This window comes from Corvus hawaiiensis, chromosome 1 (genome assembly GCF_020740725.1).
Source record: "Corvus hawaiiensis isolate bCorHaw1 chromosome 1, bCorHaw1.pri.cur, whole genome shotgun sequence".
Lineage (NCBI taxonomy): Eukaryota > Metazoa > Chordata > Aves > Passeriformes > Corvidae > Corvus > Corvus hawaiiensis.
The window spans coordinates 197,450-216,236 of NC_063213.1; the positions used below are offsets into that span (position 1 = coordinate 197,450).

At 59.0% G+C, this 18,787-nt stretch overlaps 1 protein-coding gene across 2 annotated transcripts in view; it reads right to left on the reverse strand.

Annotated features, from left to right (window-relative positions):
- Nucleotides 1-6,143: 6,143 nt before the first annotated feature.
- Nucleotides 6,144-18,787, reverse strand: part of AGAP3 (ArfGAP with GTPase domain, ankyrin repeat and PH domain 3) — a 111,359-nt gene continuing 98,715 nt past the window's right edge. For both annotated transcript variants that reach the window (XM_048293736.1, XM_048293638.1), the window contains exons 14-18: nucleotides 10,162-10,316; nucleotides 9,638-9,728; nucleotides 9,063-9,285; nucleotides 7,757-8,012; nucleotides 6,144-7,469 (exon numbers count right to left, since the gene is read on the reverse strand). In XM_048293736.1, coding sequence (XP_048149693.1) covers nucleotides 7,245-7,469; nucleotides 7,757-8,012; nucleotides 9,063-9,285; nucleotides 9,638-9,728; nucleotides 10,162-10,316 — 950 coding nt within the window. In that variant the 3' untranslated portion in view covers nucleotides 6,144-7,244. The remainder of the gene's footprint in view (nucleotides 7,470-7,756; nucleotides 8,013-9,062; nucleotides 9,286-9,637; nucleotides 9,729-10,161; nucleotides 10,317-18,787) is intronic.

An 18,787-nucleotide genomic window follows, 5' to 3' on the forward strand; every position in this document is an offset into this window, starting at 1 on the left:
TACCGGGGCCCGCGGAGCCAGAGGCTGTGCGAGCAGCAGCGGTGGCCTTGCGGGCTCCATTGCACCCGCTGCTGTGCCGGTGCCGAGACGCGGGAGGGAGAAGAGGAGGGGCCGGGAAGCGCCCGGGAGCTTCCCCAGGTCGGCCTTCCCGCCGGCGGAGCCGGGGCCAGGACTGGTTCGGGACTGCCTCCGCAGCTCATCCCGGGGTGGGGGAATGTGGGGGCTGCTGCAGACTCCCAGCACGGCTGCAGCCCCTGCCCTGGCCCGGCACAGGCGGTTCCCTGGTGCTGAAGCCCTGGGACAGGAACAACAACCACAGGGGCTCGCACATCCAGGCCAGCCATTCTCTGCTCTTGAGAGCTTCCACAGCCAGCCATCTCAGATACTGAGCCCAACCCCAGAACCCCATGAAGATCCAGTTTTGCACAGGGCACAGCTGCAATCCCAGTCAACAGCACAAGGGCTATGTGTTTCCCTGGGTGTCCAGCCTTGGGAACCTCTGCTCTGGTTTGACAGTGAGTCCGTGGGGCAAGGGAGCTCCTATGCCTGTGCTGTGGTAGCAACACCCATGGCAAAGCCACCAGAGGTTCCTGGAGAGGGGGAAGGCTCTCTCCAAGGTTTTGCTGGGGCATCAATTGCTCAGAGGCTTGATAGGGAGTTTGGGTCACAAAGGGTCCAACCAGCCATTGGCACCTTCCCTGGGAGACACAGCTTGGGAGAGCAGGAAATATCCCTGACAGCCAGAGCTGACTCCACCTTCCTGGGTGCCCTCCCTGATGCCATAGCAAGGGCTGGGCCTCTGTGCTGCCTGGGGAGCAGTGCTCCCTCCCCATGTCCCTTCCCTCTTTGGCAGGTACACTCTGTTCACCTGGAGCGTGGGGTCCATGCTCAGCCTGTACAGCTGAGTCCTCCTGCGGTGCCCTGGAGCTTCAGAGCACTGGGGGGTGGCTGTTCCTGCCCCATGGTTGTTGGCTCCAGTTGGCTTGTGTGGCCAACAGACACAGACACAGCTCAGATCAGAGCAACCATTTGGACAAAGCTGTGCTTCTAGCTGTCCTTGGTGGGTGCCTCTTTCCACAGAAATATTTGCTGCAGGTCCCAAGACAGTTCTGCGGGATCCTTTCAGGATTTGGTTTCTCAGCACAGCTGGCTTCCACTGCAGGACACCTGCCTCTGTCCCTGCACCACTGACCTGGAAACAAGAAAGTATCCTCAGGAACTGCCTGGCCTGGTGTTGCTCACAGCATCCCCAGCATGGATTTGTCCTGTTCAGGTAGCAACACCTGCTGGCATTCCCTCTGGATCAGGGGAGTAAATGTCCTTTGGCAGCAGCCCCCAGTGCCCTGCTCTGAGGAAAACTGTCAGCTCCCTTTTCAACAGGCCAGGTTAGAGCTGCCTGCACCTGCACCTCTTCTCCCTCCTCAGGTGGGTGTTGGTCTGAGACAGGGACTGAGCTGTGTTACGTGGCAGCAAAGGGGACACAGCTGTTTGCAGCGACTGCAGTGGCTCTTGCACATGAACTGTACTCATGTCTCTGTGTGGGAGGGCAGGAGGCAGGGTAAAGCCATTTTGCAGCTACAAGCAGGGCTCTGCCACTACAAATGTGTCCACATGAGGGGTCTGTGCCACTGCAGCCGATCACAGCACAGCAGTGCACGTTAACCACAACACTCCAGAAAGTGTCCACAGATCTAGGGTTGGGGCAGTGATATTGAAAGGAGGCAAGTTTTGTTTTAAGGTCCAAGAAGTCCCTTATTCCCACTGGGCATTTCTAACTGACACTGGCTTGATATGTCCTGCCCCAGTGGCAGCACTGGTTTATTGTGTCTTTAACCCACCTCCCCCACTGTACAGGCCACTGCCCACCCGAAATGCATGTGCAGAGTACTTCTGCTCCATTGCATGCTCATCCACCGACTGCTGCTGAGGTGGATACAACACCTACAGTTTTCAGCTGCATGGAAGATTTTTTTGTTGTTGTTTTTGTATTAGACCAGTCCCAGAGCCTGTATGCACTGCAGCCCTACAAACAGCCATGTTAAAATCCCCACAAATGCTGCAGAGGTGCAGCTCTGTGTACTGCTGCTGGAGGTGACAGACTCATGCTGTCACCAGCGCTGCTGGAGAGAGCTGCAGAGCAGCAGAGTGTTCCTGGTACCGAGCAGAGCGGAGCAGAGCTCCCTGTGAACCCCGAGCATTGTGACAGCTCTGGTGCCTCCTGCACAGCGGAGAGCAAAGCACTGCACAGCGAGCACGGTGCATGGCACTGCCCACACTGCACAAAGCAGCTGTGGTCTGTCCCCAGAGGGGAGAGCTGTGGGGGCCCCCATGAGCTGGAGCTCTGGGTGCTGTGTCAGACTGGGGTTGGTGGGAGGACAGCCGCAATGAAAAACTGGGCAGTAAAGACAGACCTGGGGCAATTGAGCCGTGAAGCTGGATGGGGCCTTGGGAGGTCTCTGCTCCAACACCTGCACAAAGCCTGTCCCATTCAAGATGCTGAAGAACTTGCCCATCGGACTTCCAGTATCTCCAAGGGCGGGCAACCCCTCCTCTTCGGGCCCCTGTACCACTGTCCAGCCACCTTCTTAATATGTTTTTTTCCTTGCATCTGTTTGGAATTTCCCATCTACCAGCTTCTGGCTGTTATCCTGTGTGCTGGGGAAGGAATGCAAACACACAGGCTGGTACACATGCACACGGGCACACACGTGTGCACACACACAGACACAGGTGCAGACACACAGAGAAATACATATGGTGTGTATGCATTTATGGACATGTGTTTGTTTATATAAATATGTTTATATACATATACATGCATTATACACATATATACATGCAGTCATATGAAATTGCCTAAGGACGGCAATTTCAGCATTTACAAGGGAATTCTCCCTACCCAAACCTGTACACTTGTTTAGCTGTATGGTGGTTCTTAAAGAACTGGGAAAGGAGCAGGGATTGCATCCACAGAGTGTTTATTCACTCAGCACAACAAAGCTGGTTCTCAGCATTCCCTGACAAGGTGCTTGTATGAAGATGTGATGGCCCACAATATGGTGCTGGTGTTATTCATTAGCCAGTGGCTACAGGGATAGCTCAGGTGCAGGAGAGAAACAATGGGCAGGAGAGAAACAATTTCCCAATGGCTGGCACCTGGGAAGGGTCATGATCTCCCTCTGACCACTCCCCAACTCCTTTGCACCCTGTCCCCACCAGCCAGGCTGGAACTGCCCCCAGGGCTTTGGGAGTCCCTGTGCTGTGGGCATCTGCACCCGCCCGGAGGCCCGACAGCCGTGAATGGGCACAGACAGGGTGCAGATGTTGTAGTGGAGTGTGTTGGCTGGTGCTGCACCTTACTGAGCACAGGCCAAGGGAGCTCGGAGCTGTCACACCTGTGCCTTTTCTCCCAGAGACAAAGCTGACTGGACACATGATGGGACAGCCCTGTGGCAGGATCTCTGCTCTGGCCATCTCTCCTGAAGGCACCTCTGCACGTGCTCAGCATGTGATTCCAGCAGCCTCAGGGCTGGGCGGTGCTGCCCCATGCCCTGCTGCTGACCACCTACAGATCCCCAGGAGGCTGTGCCTGCTCAGCTGGAGCTCCAAGAAGGCCTGTGGGGCTTCTGTTGTAAGTTGTACCCTGTGGGCCTTTTTCTGGCTGTGCCCAGGCTCTCTGGGAAGTGCTGCAAACCTGTGGTCTGGCTGGTTCCCAGCCTGAGGCTGCATATCGTGGATTTACTCATGGCACGAGTCTGCATCCCTGGCTCCTGTCCTGTGGCACCCACCTCCCTCCCCCTTGCTCCAGCCTCAGCTCGATGGTGTGAGTGCTGCTGGCTGCCTGGGGTGGGATCCTCATGGTGCTGCCACGGAGCTGCAGTGGTCACTGCTGCTGCTCGGGCCATGTAACACAGGGACAGTCCCACTGTGCTGCTGCCCTGGCATGGTCCTCTGGTGTACAGCAGAGCAGAGGGTTGGCCTGTGTCCTCCCTGGCATCAACCTGAACACAGACACCGGACTCCTGCTCCCAAAACCAGACACAGTGCCCCTAAACACAGACACAGAGCTCCTGCCCCTAAGCATGGACACAGCTCCTGCCCCTAAACATGGACACACACCTCTTACCCTGAACACGGACATGGAGCTTCTGCTTCAGCCCGTCCTGGCCTGGGGCCACGTGAAGCCACATCGGTCACCTTGGCACCCAGATGTGCTCCAGCATTGGGGTAATGCTGGGCTGGGGCAAGGCAGGACAGGGCACAAGTGGTGCTGCTGGTGGGGTCTGGCCCACTGCGGGGTGGAGGCTCCTTGGGATGGTGTCAGAGCCTGCGGGGATCTGGTGGAATTCCCTGCCCCAGGGTGCCAGCAAAGGGGCATCACTGGGATCCCCAGCGCCTGTTTGCAATATGCAGGCAGCAGCAGGGCACAGGGCCTGTTTTCACAGGGCTGTGTGCCCACAGCAGTGCCACTGCCAGCAGGACCTGGCCAGGGGTCTGGGTGCCTTGAGGGGACTGCACCCCCCACAAGTACTGCATGGGCCGTGGGGAGCTGCTCTGGGCTGTGTGGCCCCAGACCCTGGATGTTGATGATCTCCGTGGGCTCCTTCCAGCTCAGGGTATTCATGGTTTTGATTCCAGAGCTGTCTCCGCATGGCTCCTGGTGGCCTGGTCATCGCTTACAGCCCCGACTCCAGCCCCAATGCCGCAGGCAGAGTGTGGGGGCAGGCGAGGGGTCTTCTGGGGTCAGAGCTGGGTCCAGGCAGGGTACCCGGGGGCTTGGGGCAGGGCTGGGATGTGAAGGGAGGCGCCAGGGCTGGGTAGGGCGGGATCCCGCGCGGGAGATGATGTATGGGCAGATGTATCAGATCGCACAAGATAAACAAGCAGTGAATTTCATCAGGGCCCATCATGGCTTTAATTTGGCTGCCTAATGAGTCAGATCCAGCCGCGCAGATAAAAGTTGTCAGAGCCGCAGCCCTAATGAATTTCTTGCCACTTGTAATCAAGGCAGCTTGTCTGAGGGGGATGATTAATGGGCCCCAGAGGAGCTGCCGTCCCTCGGCTTCCATTCCCGCTAATGCAGTCGCCAGGAAATTAACCAAACCCAGCACTGGGCTGGGGCCAGGGCCGGTGTGGGGGCACCCATGGGCACCACGAGGGGACGGGAATGAGGGGTGACATGGGTGCAGGGCCCGGACTGGAAGTGGGACCAGGACCAGGACCAGAGCCAGGACCAGGATGAGGATGATGACATGGGCACACGCAGCCGGAACACACCAATGAGTGGAGGGGCTGGTGGAGGGGCTGGGGCCACTGTCTGCAGACCCCAGCGAGATAGCCTCTGCCACAGGAGAGGCACAAGGAGGAGGCAGCAGGGGTTTGGCAGGGATAGCTGGGGTAGCTGTGGCAGGTGGGGGTGTCCTGGCACCTCCCTTCCTTGCAGACTGCCACACAGGCTTGGGGCCCAAGGCCTGTGCCCAGTCCCAGTGCAGCAGAGCCTGGACCCCAGCACAGCACAGAGACACTGGAACCCCGAACTGCAGTTTGTGGTGTGGCCTGGGGTGCACCCTGGAACTGCCAGCACTGGGGCTCTGCTCTGCCCACAGCTATGAGAAGCATGCAAAGTTAGGGCTGGCAGAGCAGACACACGGCTCCCTTCACTGCTCAGGGGTCTGCCTGTGCCTTGGGACGCAATGACACCCAGTATTCTGTAGCCATAGCAGACTCCTCACTTGCCCTGGCAGCCCATCATTCCCTGCCCATCTCTGCCTTGCCCCATCCCAACTTCACACTCGCTGTCCTGTGCACAGGGACCAGCTGGCCCAGCATTCCTGCCCTGCATGTTCCCTCTCCAGCACACCCCTCTGCTGTGCCCATCTCCCATCCCACCAGAGCTGTGCATTCCTCTGGGGCCATGTTCTGGCATTGTCCCTCAGTGCCCAGGGTTGGCACATCTCCCGTCCACCCCTCAGCACTCTGCAATGTTCCAGGGGCCCAGTTTGGCACAGGACTGCTGTTATCAGAGCCTGAGCCGGAGGAGAAGAGGCTGAACGCTTGTCAGTGTGGGATGGAGAGTCACCAGACCCAGGTGCAAACCAGGGCTGCACCGGAGGCCCCAAAGGCAGCACACTGAGACGCTGGCCTGGCAGGAGGGGGGTTGCTTTATTGGCCTTTATCTCCTTGGCTGCAGATAACACACACAGGGCAACTCATGGAAAAGAAACCGTATATACAGAGTGTCCATATAAATATTTCCAATGTACATTTTATACACAAGTGACAGAGACATTCCATAGCAGTGTCCAAAGCCTTGGGGTTCCAGCATTCAGCTAGAGGCTTGACCCCAATGCAAAGAGAGACGCTCCTCTCCTCTCCTCTTGCTCAGCTGGAGACCAGCCCCACCTGGGCAGCAGTGGGAGCCAGCGGGAGGCTCTGATGGAGACACTGTGTATGGCTTGGAGCTTGGAGCTTTAACCTGGAAGGACAGTGACTCTACAGACAGACAGACAGACAGAGCTGGGGATTCCGAGGTGACCATCCTCTTCACGCTCCAGGTCACCAGGGAGGCTGGGGAGGCCTTTGTCCAGGGGCTGCACTGGGGAGATGCCACCCTTGCATCAGCGCACGGGGAGCGGTATCGGTGCATGCATCCCTCCTGCACCGGCCAGAAGCAGAGGAGCATGGGGGCACAATGGAGAAATACGCACCTCCTGCTGCTCCCCACCTCACCACTGCACTGGGGAGCGTGGCGAGGCCAACACGGATGGAGAGCTGGAAGGAAGTGCCCAAACTGACCTGCCTGAGGGAGTGGGTGCAGCCATCAGCCTCCCTGGTACTGCTGTGCAGGGGGGGGCTACACACCTGAACTGTCCCCAGCCCCTGCTTTATCTACAGATGTGTGTGATGGGGGGGGGGGGGGGCAGGAGAAACTGCCCCCCCATCCATGTACCGGTCACAAGAATGGGGTGCACTGGAGCCACCCCAGGGATTATGCAGGAGCCCCTCCACAAGCTGACAGCACTGGGTCTGCACAGCTGCACAGTGAGAGGTGGCTGGAACCAGTGCAGAGGAGCAGGATGCTGGCTCCCGGCTGGCTCCCAGCCTCCTCTTGGCTGGAACAGGGGTTCTGGTGGGGGCAAGCACCGCGGGGGCCTGTCTGTGCTGCTCTCAGACCCATTCCTGCGGCCTTGGTCCCCGGCAGGGCTGGAGGGCAGCTGTGCGGCAACCGGAGGGCCCGTGCAGGGCTAGACCGTGCTGGGGCTGGCGCTGAACTCAACCGGCGCCGTGGCGCAGGCGTTGTTGTTGGCATTGGTGTTGCGGCGGGGCAGGCTGGGGGTCAGCGTGGCAGCGCTGTCGCTGGGGCAACCGTGCTGCAGCAGGATGTCGATGCACTCCTGGCTGCCGGCTCGCCGGGCATAGGCCAGTGGGGTCAGGCCCCGAGCGTCCCGGCTCTTCACATCCACTCCGTACTGCACAGGAGAGAAGCAGCTGGTCAGTGGTACCTGGGTACCATGCGCCCATGGGCATGGAAGTGGCAAGGAGCAGAGGGTCTCTGGGGTAGGCAGGAAGAGGGAGCTGGGAGGGTGGCCAGGGACAGGGAGCCAAGAGAGTGGGCAGGTCAGCACGAGTGGGCATGTGGGAGAACCCACGGAAGCAGGATGGATAAAGGGTGCCTTGTGCCCTGGTAGCAGGGAGGTGGGGAAGCACTAGGATAGCACCAGAAGCCCTGCGGTAGGGGCCGCAGGTTCTGTCTTACCCAGATGAGCAGCTGCGTGAAGACTACATTGGCCATTGCGCAAGAGAGATGCAGTGCTGTGCGCCCATCTCCATCTCCGTAGGTCTCATTCACTTCCTCCTTGGTGCCATGGGCCAGGAGTGTCACCACGAGGCGCAGGTCATCCTCCACCACGGCCCGCAGCAGCTGCTGCCCCAGCGGGATGTCAGACTGGGGCAGTGGGGCCAGAAAGAGCTTCTGCTCATACTTAGCCCGGATCCAGCGCTCCTTCTCCTCCCTGCCAGACAGGACATTGTCACTGTCACAGTTGAGACAACTTGCCTGGGCCCCGTGCACAAAAGGATAATATGATTATCAGCACTGCCACGTGAACATACTTGTGTGAGCAGTGAACATCTGTCACACCCAGGTATGTTCTGCATAGCCCCTGCCGTGCCTCTGTGCCCACAGCTGCCACTGGGGTTCTGTCACCCCACTCTGGACACCTGTCTGTCACCTGCTTGACCTCCTTACAGCTCCCTATGGACACTGTATGCTTACGCCTATGCCTATACAGCAGCAGCATCTTGCACCCAGACCCCACACCTGTCCCTGTGCACCTCCCTGCTGGAGCCCCTCGCACCCCAACGCTGTGTGCCTGTGCCGTGGCAGCACAGGGACCGTCCCTATCCCGTGCCTGTGTGGGGCCATGGCCAGTGGCAGGAGAAGGTTAGTGCTGCACACGCCAGCCCAGTGCCACGGGAGGCACCTTATCGCTGCCGCGTCTCGCCTGGTGCAAACAAAGGCGGTGTCCGCGTCCGTCCCGGCGGGGCCGCGGGGCCGGCGGATCGATGTGCGCCGTCCCACCGCTATCTGCTGCCTTTCTATCCATCTGCATCTGGCGGGCGGCCATCAATGCCCTGCGCCGAGCATGCTCACTGCCGCCGCCCCCTGACCCGCGCTCCGCCGCTGATAAGCCACAGAATGGGCTCTCGTTGGGATGAGTGACAGGAGAGTGGCTCCGATAGGGACAGACAAGGGCCTGAAAGGGACAGACCCTGGAGACCTGCACGACGCTGCCAAGCCATCTCTGTTAACCCCTTCGGCTTTGCAGCCAGCCTCAGCTCTCACAGTCACCGCACGGCTGTGGCCGCCATGGAGCCCCACTGCCCCACCAGGATGGCAGGAGAGGGTGGCCAGTGCCTCGCAGGCGGGCAGGACCCCCAACACTGGAGCATCTTGAGGAATCCTGCCTGCCTCAATGGCTGCTCCCAACCCCCTGTAGCATCCCCCAGCCCTCCTGGTGTGGTTCCCAAGAAGCATCTCTGGGGTTCACCACCTCCCTTACCGACTGCTCTCAGGCGTGGGCTTGGGGTACCCCTCCACCATTCCCTCCCAGACAGCGTTTGCAAGTGCGTTGCCGATGGCCGTCATGACCATAAGAAGCTCGCTAGGCCAGTCATCCAGGTCCAGGGAGCGCACACGGGACAGGTGGGTGCCCAGGTTGCGATGGATCCCGGAGCACTCGATGCACATGAGAGCGCCCAGGTTCAGACTGGCCCAGTCCGGATCTGAGGGCAGCAGGATCAGGGGGGGAGAGTTAATACCTGCCAAGACTCACCAGCCCGTCTCCTGTGGTTCAGACTCGTATTTGCAGGCACCTGCCCACCAAACCCTTCCCAGTTCAGTGTCCCTGGGAGGGGTGGGCACGGAGAGGCCATGACCTCAGGCTGGCCAGTGAGGGGTCATGGGCCAGTGTGGCAGGTGGGTCTGTACCCCAACCCTGAGGAGAAGGTCCACTGCAGGAGAGGACAGGACAGACACACAGAGCAGGTCTCTATGGGCTGAGAGAAGGGGTGACTGGGGTGGCTGGAGCCCCCTCCCCTCCTGGGTGAGCCCCCTGCCCACTGTAGCATCTCTTACTCGGTGCATCGCAGTCCACGCAGAAGCTGTTCCCACGTGCGGTGCGGACGGCCTGCATGGCCTGTGCGTCGCCCTGGCTGCCCAGCCGAGTCTGCAAAGAACCCCACGAGACCCCCTTCACTGCAGGCCAGCCACCCTACCATGCGTCCTGCACCCCTCCTAGTGTGCCACACCACACTCCATGAGGCTGGCCAGCATGGGGGCTCTGACAACAGGGTCTGGAGTGGCCAGGTGTGCACCAGAGAAGCAGGGAACAGTGGGTCAGAGTGGGGAGAAAGGGCAGAGATGTCCAGAGAGGGAATGAACCATGTAGGATCCAGCCACACAGGATGCAGAGTACTCCATGGGGCCAGAGCCAGGTGGGCCAGAGGGGACAAGAAACCTGGGGGCAACTGCATAGTCCCAGGGACGGGACTGAACTCTCCCTGGGAGCAGAGGGACAAACAGGCAAGCGTGGGACATGGAGGAATGTGACAAAGCAGATGCCAGAGAAGATAGAACAGAAGTTGGCCAAGGCCTCTTACCTTGTTTTTGCTGCTCTCACAGCCCTGCAGGCTGGCCAGGATCTGGCTCTCAATGGCCTGCACCCAGAGCTCCCGCTCCTCTGATGTTGAGGCTTCAAAGAGCCATGTCTGGCCCGTCAGCGACACAATAATGAACTCAAATGGCTCATCTGGTTCTGGAAGAGAAAGGTGTGCCATGACACAGGGCTGGGAAGGATGGGATCTGCCATGGGACAGATCCCTGCAGGCCACTGCCATCCCCAAATGGCCAAGCTGAGGCAGCAGCAGAGCCCAGGAGGCTGGGACAGGCAAGTGCCTGCAGAGAAGAATCAGAGCTCTGTGCCAAACCTCCCTTGCTCTGCCCCACACAGCTCCACTGGCTTCTGCCCTGTGTCCCACCCTCAGAGAAAGCTGCCAACCTCTGGAGCAGTGAAATTGGCTCCTCCACTGAGCTGGTGCCTGCAGACAGCCCCAGCACCAGGGCTCAGTGCCCACCCACGAGTGGCTTTGGAGCATGGGCCCTGCACACGGAGTGAGGTGGTGCAAGAAGGGCTGTGCAGTGGGTTCAGAGGCAGCTCTTCACCATGGCTTCAAAGGTGGTCTGCCCTGCTAACACCTGCCAGCCTGGCTCTGCCTCACACAGCCCCCCACGGGCACAGTTCACGGGGTGTCGTGTCTCAGCCTCACACCCAGCACCAGCATTTACCTTTTATTGCCAACTTCAGTAGTTAGTGCAGTAAATGACTTAACTAAGCGGGGCCTGAATGGAATGACTAATAAACGTTATGTCACAGCACACGCTTCAGCTCATAGCAAAATGATTTGTAATTACCTAATTAGCGTTATGCAAATAACACCCTCATCTCCATAATGTGCCTTCCCAGCTCTCTATTAAAAGCAGGGAGTCAACTGCTCAGCTCCAGAGACAGCACGGAGGCCGAGGGGCCTCCGGTCCACATCAAGGCAGAGCTGTGCTGGCTTCAAGCCTGGCAGGGTCTGTGCACACTGGGCATGACGTGGGGAGGTGAGCAGGGGAGTCTGGAGGGGTTTGAGGGAGGTCTGCTCCTCTCCCTGACTTCTCTGCAGCACAGAAGTCCCTCACTGCAGAGGGAAGTGGCAGAAAGGCAGGGACTGAGGAGCTGCTGCAGCCCCAGTGAATGGCTGCAGAGACCCCTGGCTAGGTCCCACCAAGGCCATGGCCACCCTCGGCTACTGCAGGGCTGCCTGCGCCCATCTGAGCCAGGCTGTGTCCACGAATGTCCCCAGAACACAGTGCAGCCTTGGGAAGTCTCCTTAGGAAAGCCAGGTCCCTTGGGCACGGTGGCAGAGCACAGCCCTTCGTCCCGGGCTGGCGGTCAGCACCTGCACTGACAAGTCCCAGGCTTGGAGAACACCAGTGCTCATGAACTGCTGTGGGAACACAAGGCCGGCTCTCCACACCATCAGAGCCTGGGGAGGATGGAATGACTCCAGCATGAGGCCTTGTCCTGGCTTGCCCTTCCCAGATAGGAAGGCAAGGCTCTTTTACTCATTTCAGCCTAAATCAGCCTGGGGATCACCTTTCCTCCTCTGGGGAAAGGTGCCTGCAACTGCCTCTCTCCTGCTGGAATGAGAGCCTCTGAGCCCTCAGGAGGATGACAGACTGCAGGGAGCAGGCAGTTAGCCACGCTGCTGGGCTCTCCCCTCTCTGTGATACACGGGTGTAACTGGGACATCCCACTCGTCCAGCACTTTGCCCTTTCCTCCACCTCTCAGCTGCAGGAGGGACCCCACAGTTACCAAGTCCCAGCTCAAGAACAAGATTCTTGGAAAATACACAGCTGCTAACTTGTGAATACTGGGAGAAGAAATAACCAGCCAACAGCCAGGCTAACAGGCATTGCCTCCTTGGCTTGCTGGCACCAGCCTCTGTGCGTGCTGCCAGACCCAGGCATGGGCAGGGAGCCTCCAGACTGCAGGGGAGCCAGGACCATCCCCCCACAGCCACAGGACTGGTGGCTGCCTGGGGCCAAGTGCTGCCAGCCAGGAAGGAGTGAGCAGCAGTGCCCTGGGGCACAGGCTGCCCAGGTGCTGGATGGAGCGTCTGCAGACAGTGCTCCTGGAGGACCCTGACACACCAGAACAGGCCCTGTTCTGCTCAAACCTCATCCTTCCATGGTCTGAGCCACCTGTGGCTGCTGCCACTGTGTTGCAGAGCCCAAGCCAGCTGCCTGGACTCGGGAAACACTGGATGCACTTAAAGTCCTTCCTGCTGCTGAGCCCCTTCTGCACAGCAGGAAGCAGGACATCGTGGTCAGCAGGACACAGCGAGGATTCCTGCTGTGGGCTCACGTGGCTGCATCCTTCTTGTTCCTGTCTCCTGTTTGGTGAGCACCTCCCCACCAAACAGACAGACAGGAATCCCAGCCCCAGCCTTCCTGCACATGTATGCTTCCCAGGGAAGCAAATGCCTGCTCTGCCTGCCCAGGGCTCTGGCGTGGGGCTCACTGTTGCTCCTTGAGGCACCATGCTGGGGCTGGGGGGCTCCATGTGGCTCCCAGCACTCTGCTCAGGACATTCATATTAGGGCAAGAGGCTCCCTCCTTCTGGGAGAGAAATTTCTGGGGCTCCAACCTGACTCGGATGGACTTTCCCACTATCACAGCTGAGGGACATTCCACAGCTCTGGGGCTGCCCAGTCCCAGCCGTGGGAGCAGTCCTAGTCCAACCAAAGCCCTGGCGCCAGCTCTGCAAGACACAGGACCTCCGTTCCCTTCCTTCTTTGTGCCTCCTGGATTCCAGCTTCAGGCCGAACAAAGGGCCTGTTGCTCTCGGAGCCCGGGAAGAGCTAACAAAGGACCACAGCTTTTCTGCTGCACTAAGGCAAACTCCCCACCTCATAGTGCAGGATGGCACTATGGGGCTGGATCCCTTTGGAGGCCTCAGCATAGCAGGACTACAACAGGAAAGTGTGACACTGTGGGATCACACCCCTGGATTCACACGTGAGGATCAGCAGAGTTGGGAAGGGAATCAAGGACTTGCAGCAGCATTGAATACTGTTGAGACCCACCTTCTGGGACGGCCTGGGACCAGTTCCTGAGCTCCCCAGGGCACCCATACAAGTTGGATCAGACTCAAGTCGTTGTTTTAGGGAAAGTAGTGGGCATTCGCAGCTTCTTCTGAGGAGAGGTACAGGTTCCCAATGTAGCAGGGCCATTTCTGGCCGGACGAAAGGGTAGCACCAAGCAGATGACATAAGCAGAACAGACTGCCTCTGCTGAAGCAGAGCTGGCAGAGCTCCCTCCCCTGCCCCACACTTGGGCACAGGCTCCTTCTCAGAGAAGTCCCAGCGCTTGTCAGCTCCAACTTGACAGGGCTCAGACCTCAGAGAAAGCCACTCCTACAGGAGCAGGGAGCCCTTCCCAGCTGCCTCCAAGTGAGCAGCTACCCGGGGGTCAGACGGCAGAGCCCGGCCCCCCAGCTGCCCCCAGCACACTGGTGGGAGCCCATTACACCAGCTCCATTAGAATTAGTGGGCAGTGGAAATGAGTGCGCTGCCTCTCTCTCTCTTGATGATTTTTTGATGATGTTTTAAAGACTGAGCTCCGTGAAGAGTTGCTGAGCAGAGTTTGGTGTGAGCCGGCTCTGCTAATGGGTGTTAACCCCATGACCCCCCTTCCAACACCGCCCAGGAACAAGGGCTCTGAACAGGAGCAGGATTAGGGAGGGCAGGGCCAGGAGAGCAGGGCCACATGCCACCCAGACCCCACCAGCAGCCAAGACGACTCAGGCAGGGACTGCAGTGAGATGAGCAGCCCCAGGGCAGTCACCCTCCCTCTGCCAACACTGCAGCCTTGGGGGGAAGCATCCTCTGGACAGCAGAGCAGCACCACGGGGCTGCCAAGAATGAGGGAATGGACATCCTGTGTGCCCGGCTGGGAGCCAGACCAAAGGGACAGCAGGAGGGAAGGGAAGTGCCCACCAAGATGCAAGGGAGCTTGCATCTGCTGCTCAAAGCAGTCCTGGCAGTGAGGTGCCCAGTGCAACCATGTGTCCCAGTGACACCTGTGGGATGCCAGAGAGGAAAGGGAAGGGGAGCAGCAGTGACACGGAGTGTTGCTCTCACAGCTCGTGCCAAGTCCCCTCTCTATGCTCTGAGTGGGGGGGAAGCACAGCTCTGAGCAGATGGGGTTGGGGGCTAAAAATGCCTAAGCTTCAATACAGGGCTGAGGCAGAGCTTGGTCCTGCTCTGCAAAGGGCTCTGGCTACACCCTGCATTGGTGCCCAGCCCAGAGACCCTCCTGTGGGGACCATGACGCGGAGCCACAGCAGCAGTACTTCCCACCTCCTTTTCCACGGACACCCTGCTTCTCCATGGAGTGCAGCAGGTCACCCCAGGCAGCGTGTTCCCCCGGGGAGCTGCAGTGGGGCAGGCTGGCCCCATCCCTCACCCCTACCTGAGGTGCCCCCACACAGGTTGGGACAGCACTCTCAGAGCACAAGCAGCAATATAGGGGGGCTGCTCCCCTGTCCCAGAAGCTGGGATACAAAGCAGCTCTGTGAGGACAGAGGATGGAACAATGTCCCTCTGGTCCCCACCCAGTGCGGCAGGACCGTGCTCCGAGCACTTGGACACGGCACAGCAATTCCCTCTCTACACAGGGCACTGGACAGAGCTCCCCCACGCCAGCCCAAAGGCCCAGGGCAGCACTTTCTTCCCCCGTGGGAAGGGGGAGTTCAGCACAGGGAATGGCAGGAGCATCTCCATGCCAGCACACCAGGCTCAAAGAGCCCTCCATGCCAGACAGCTCCCCAGCTGGCTCCTTCCTGAGCAGATGGGTGCAGGATAGTGTAGGACACCTTCCCTGCATCCCAGCAGGTCCAGCAGAGAGGAGCAGGATTCCACTCAACATTAGCAAAACAGGAAGCAGAGCTGGCACTGAGCCCCACTCTTCAAGTCTCCTCTGTCACCTCTGCTCTTCACCATTTCCCAGCCACATCCAGCCTCTCCCTGCATGCTGTCTTCCCACTCCCAGCCCTTCTCCCACTTTTTGCTGGCATAGTAGAAGTGCCTCCAGAGGCCCTGGAGAGTGGGTAGTCACATAGGGAGGAGGTGGGGGACGCCTCCAGCATGTGGGGCACATGGCAGGAACCAGGGGCAGGTCCTGTCAGACCTGGCCCACATCTCCGCTCTCCAGCTGCGAAGCCTGTGAGGAGGGTCCTGGAGCAGGGCAGCCAGCAGCCCCTGGCCTCGGGATGCTTGTTTGCAAGCTGTGACTGTACCACATCATTATGAGGTGTTTGGGATATCAACAAATTAGCAGGCGTCTGGGAAGAGAAGGATGCAGCACCATTCGTAAATGTCAGCTCGCTACCTCCTCATTTTGCAGATCATTAAACCCAATATTCCCAACCTGTATTAGTGCGACGGGGACAGGCCCCTCTGCGGGGACAGCCGCCAGGAGAGCGCAGCAGGAACAGCGCTATGGAGACCCCCCAGCATCTGCTGTCCCAGCGCCCCCAGATCCCGGAGTGCCCCAGGCTGAGCTGGCACATCCCCACCAGGGACTGCATGGGGGATGGGGGCGGCAGCAGCGGGGGCTCAAGCGTGGATGGGCACACTGAGCTGTACAACAGAGGGCATACAGTGGGGTCCCAACATGTGTTGCCCATGTGGGGAAGGACACAGTGTGCCAGAAGGAGCAGGTGCTCCCAAGGGACACCACAGGTACATAGGGGTGTGCAGGGGGGTCATGTAAGGGTCAAAGAGTGTCATTTCTGTGTACCTGGTGGGGAGGATGCAATGTGGGGTGCAGCATGTGCACAGCGGGGGCGGGCCTCGGAGGTGGCAGACGGGCCAGCAGGCATCAGGGCAGGAGTCACAGGAGGGAGGGCATGGATGGTGTGAGCTTCATGGTGTGAGCAGTGGCCTGTGGCAGGGTCAGGGGTGTGCACATGAGGGTCTCTCAGAGGGGTAACATGGAGCTGTATAAGGTCCCTCAGGAACCACAGACTGAGGGGGTGGGAGCTGCTGGAGACGGGGAACTGGCTGAACCACAGAGATGCCCAGCACAGGCTGCCTCCCTCCCGCCAGGATGGAGCAGGGAGCTCCAGGGTCTGTAATGAGCTGGAGTGACTTGTTAGCACTGAATTAAGAGGCTTGGTGGAAGGACGCGTGCGGGTGACACAAGCTGTGTGGGGCAGGCGGGAGCTGAGCGATAGCAGCTGGAATCCCCAGCAATCTGGTGAGCACGGCTCAGCCTCACACTCCTGGCTTGCCACGATCGGCCTCGACAGCCCCTGACAGTTGGCATTAATCACGCACATCGCCCCAACACAACTCTTTACTGGCCATCAATTTCCTGTGGGTTTTAAAACTAAAAAACAAAGACAAAACCGCGTCGTTTGGCCGCCACTGAGAAGCACATTAAGGGGCTGTCAGCTTCTCGCCATGCACCCTGCATCACTCTTTAAGCACATGAGAAGTTCATTATCCCTGGAGCTCTGGCAGCCATGGGGAGACTGGAGCAGGGAGCGTCGCAAAGGTGCTGTTGCCCTCAGCTGTGTCTGGTGGCTCTTTGGCCCTCCTGGCAGCCTGGACAGGGGCCGAGGGTCCAGGCAAAGGGGAGTGCGGCTGCAGGGGGGCTGTGGGCTGCTCCGTGGCAGGATAGGGCACTTCTGGCCACAGAGCTTTGCTGGGTTCTCATGAGAGCAGACTTTCCTGATGGTCCTTGCAGGCTGACACTGCAACTCCACCATGGGAATGAGCATCTTCGTCCCCTGACACCCTGATACACGTTTGCCAGCCTGTGGGTGCTCCCTGACAGCCTGTGCAGCACTCCCCAGTTTGGTGACATCTCCGGCAGCCCAATCCCACGCCTGCCATAGTTTGCGGATGCTCCCTGGCAGCCTGACACTGAGCTCTCTTTAACATGAGCCCATGTAAAAAAGCAACAGCTCGTTTGATTTATGATACTTCAGAACAACTAAGATTCAATTGCTCTGCACGTCCCTGGCTCTGATTACCTCCTAAATGAGATAAACTGATGGCAATTTATCCCCAGACCTCACCAACTTTCCCAGGATGCTAACCTGAGCTGCTCGTGCCTAGCTCACGGGCATGGGGCGGGTGCAGGCAGGTGCAGGCAGCCTGGGCACAGCCCAAACCTGCTCCCTCACATACCCCCCGGGCTGCTCCTGCCCACAGGGATGCTGTGACAGAGGCTGAGCCTGGCAACCTGCCTGGCCCCATGCAGCTCCTGGTGGGTAAGAAGTTTTGGTGGGGGGGTCCCTCCACAGTGCTCCCCACACCGGCACAGCTACAATAACACGAGCTAGTGGGAAGCACGGCTCCTTACTGGGCTGTCCCCATGCTCCTGCCAGGACAGTGAACAGAGGGATGAGCACCGTGAGGGGACAGCAGCTCGGCCACAAGGGATGGCAGCTCTGCCACAGGACCTGGCAGCCCCGCTCCTGGCACAGGGATTTCACACTTTCACCGTGTTGACTGTGCGAAAGCAAAAAACTCAAATCACCCTGCTCTGAAAACAACTGCTGTAACAGTTCAAAAGCAGCTAAAAAAGATTCAAGGGGGAGTCAATCATACTTATGGACACCAGTCCATGACACAAATTGGCCATGCCCATGGTGAGGGGCAATGCTCAGCCCAGGATTCACAGTTGGACCATTCAGACACTGGGATGGGACCTCAAGCAGAGGCTCAGCACCTCCTTGTACTTGTTGCCAGTCTCCACTTCTCATGCAGGGCAGTGACCCATCATGGGTGGCCACCTGAACACCAGTCCCAGAGTCACTTGCTCCTCTGTCTCTGCCTCTGCCCTGGCCTGCTGGTCCTGGTGATGAGCTGTCACAGTGTCCAGAGCTGCATCAGTTCTTGGAGCAGTCCCAGAGCTAGGAGCAGGAGAGAGACCAACCAAGTCACTCACAAAGGTACCACAGGCAGGAGCCGCGCAGCAGGCACATGGCAGGCGGGGGATCATCTGCATGAAAAGGAGTGTGTGACCCAGCTCCGTAATTCACGCTGAGCACAGGGATGCACACGGTCCTCTCCTGATCAGGATGTCCCCCTCATGCCAAAATGGGGCATACAGCTCATTGCTGCTGGAACTGGCTGCAACAGGTCCAAGCTGGGAAGCTCTAAGTGCAGCAACAGTGGCCTCTGCCATGGACTCGGAGCACGGTTCTGCTGGCAGGAACGCTGCCCACAGCAACAGGTCCTGTTGATGCAGGGCAGGCTGGGAGCATGACAGAACTGACCCAGCCTCTGGAACTCAAATTTTGCAATTGGATCAATTTTCTAATATACTAGATTACTTAAAAAAATAAATGCGAGGTCAGTTTGTCAATACCTGACCAAAAGCCAGAAACCCACCATGCAGCAGCCCATGGCACCACTGTGCCCCAGCACAGGTCTGGGAGCAGCTGGTTCTATCACCTCTGCCTGACCACAGCGCTGAGCTGGCAGGTGTTGCACCCATTCACCCACTGGAGAAGGACACAGGGGCTTGGAAAGTCTGGGTTCACACTGGAGACATGGGGGATGGGCTGCCCGTGTGACTGCGGGTCACGGATGCCCCCTCTGCTGTGCCATGCTCTCCTCATCCCTCCCATGGTGCTCACACTGCTCCTTCCCACTGCAACACTG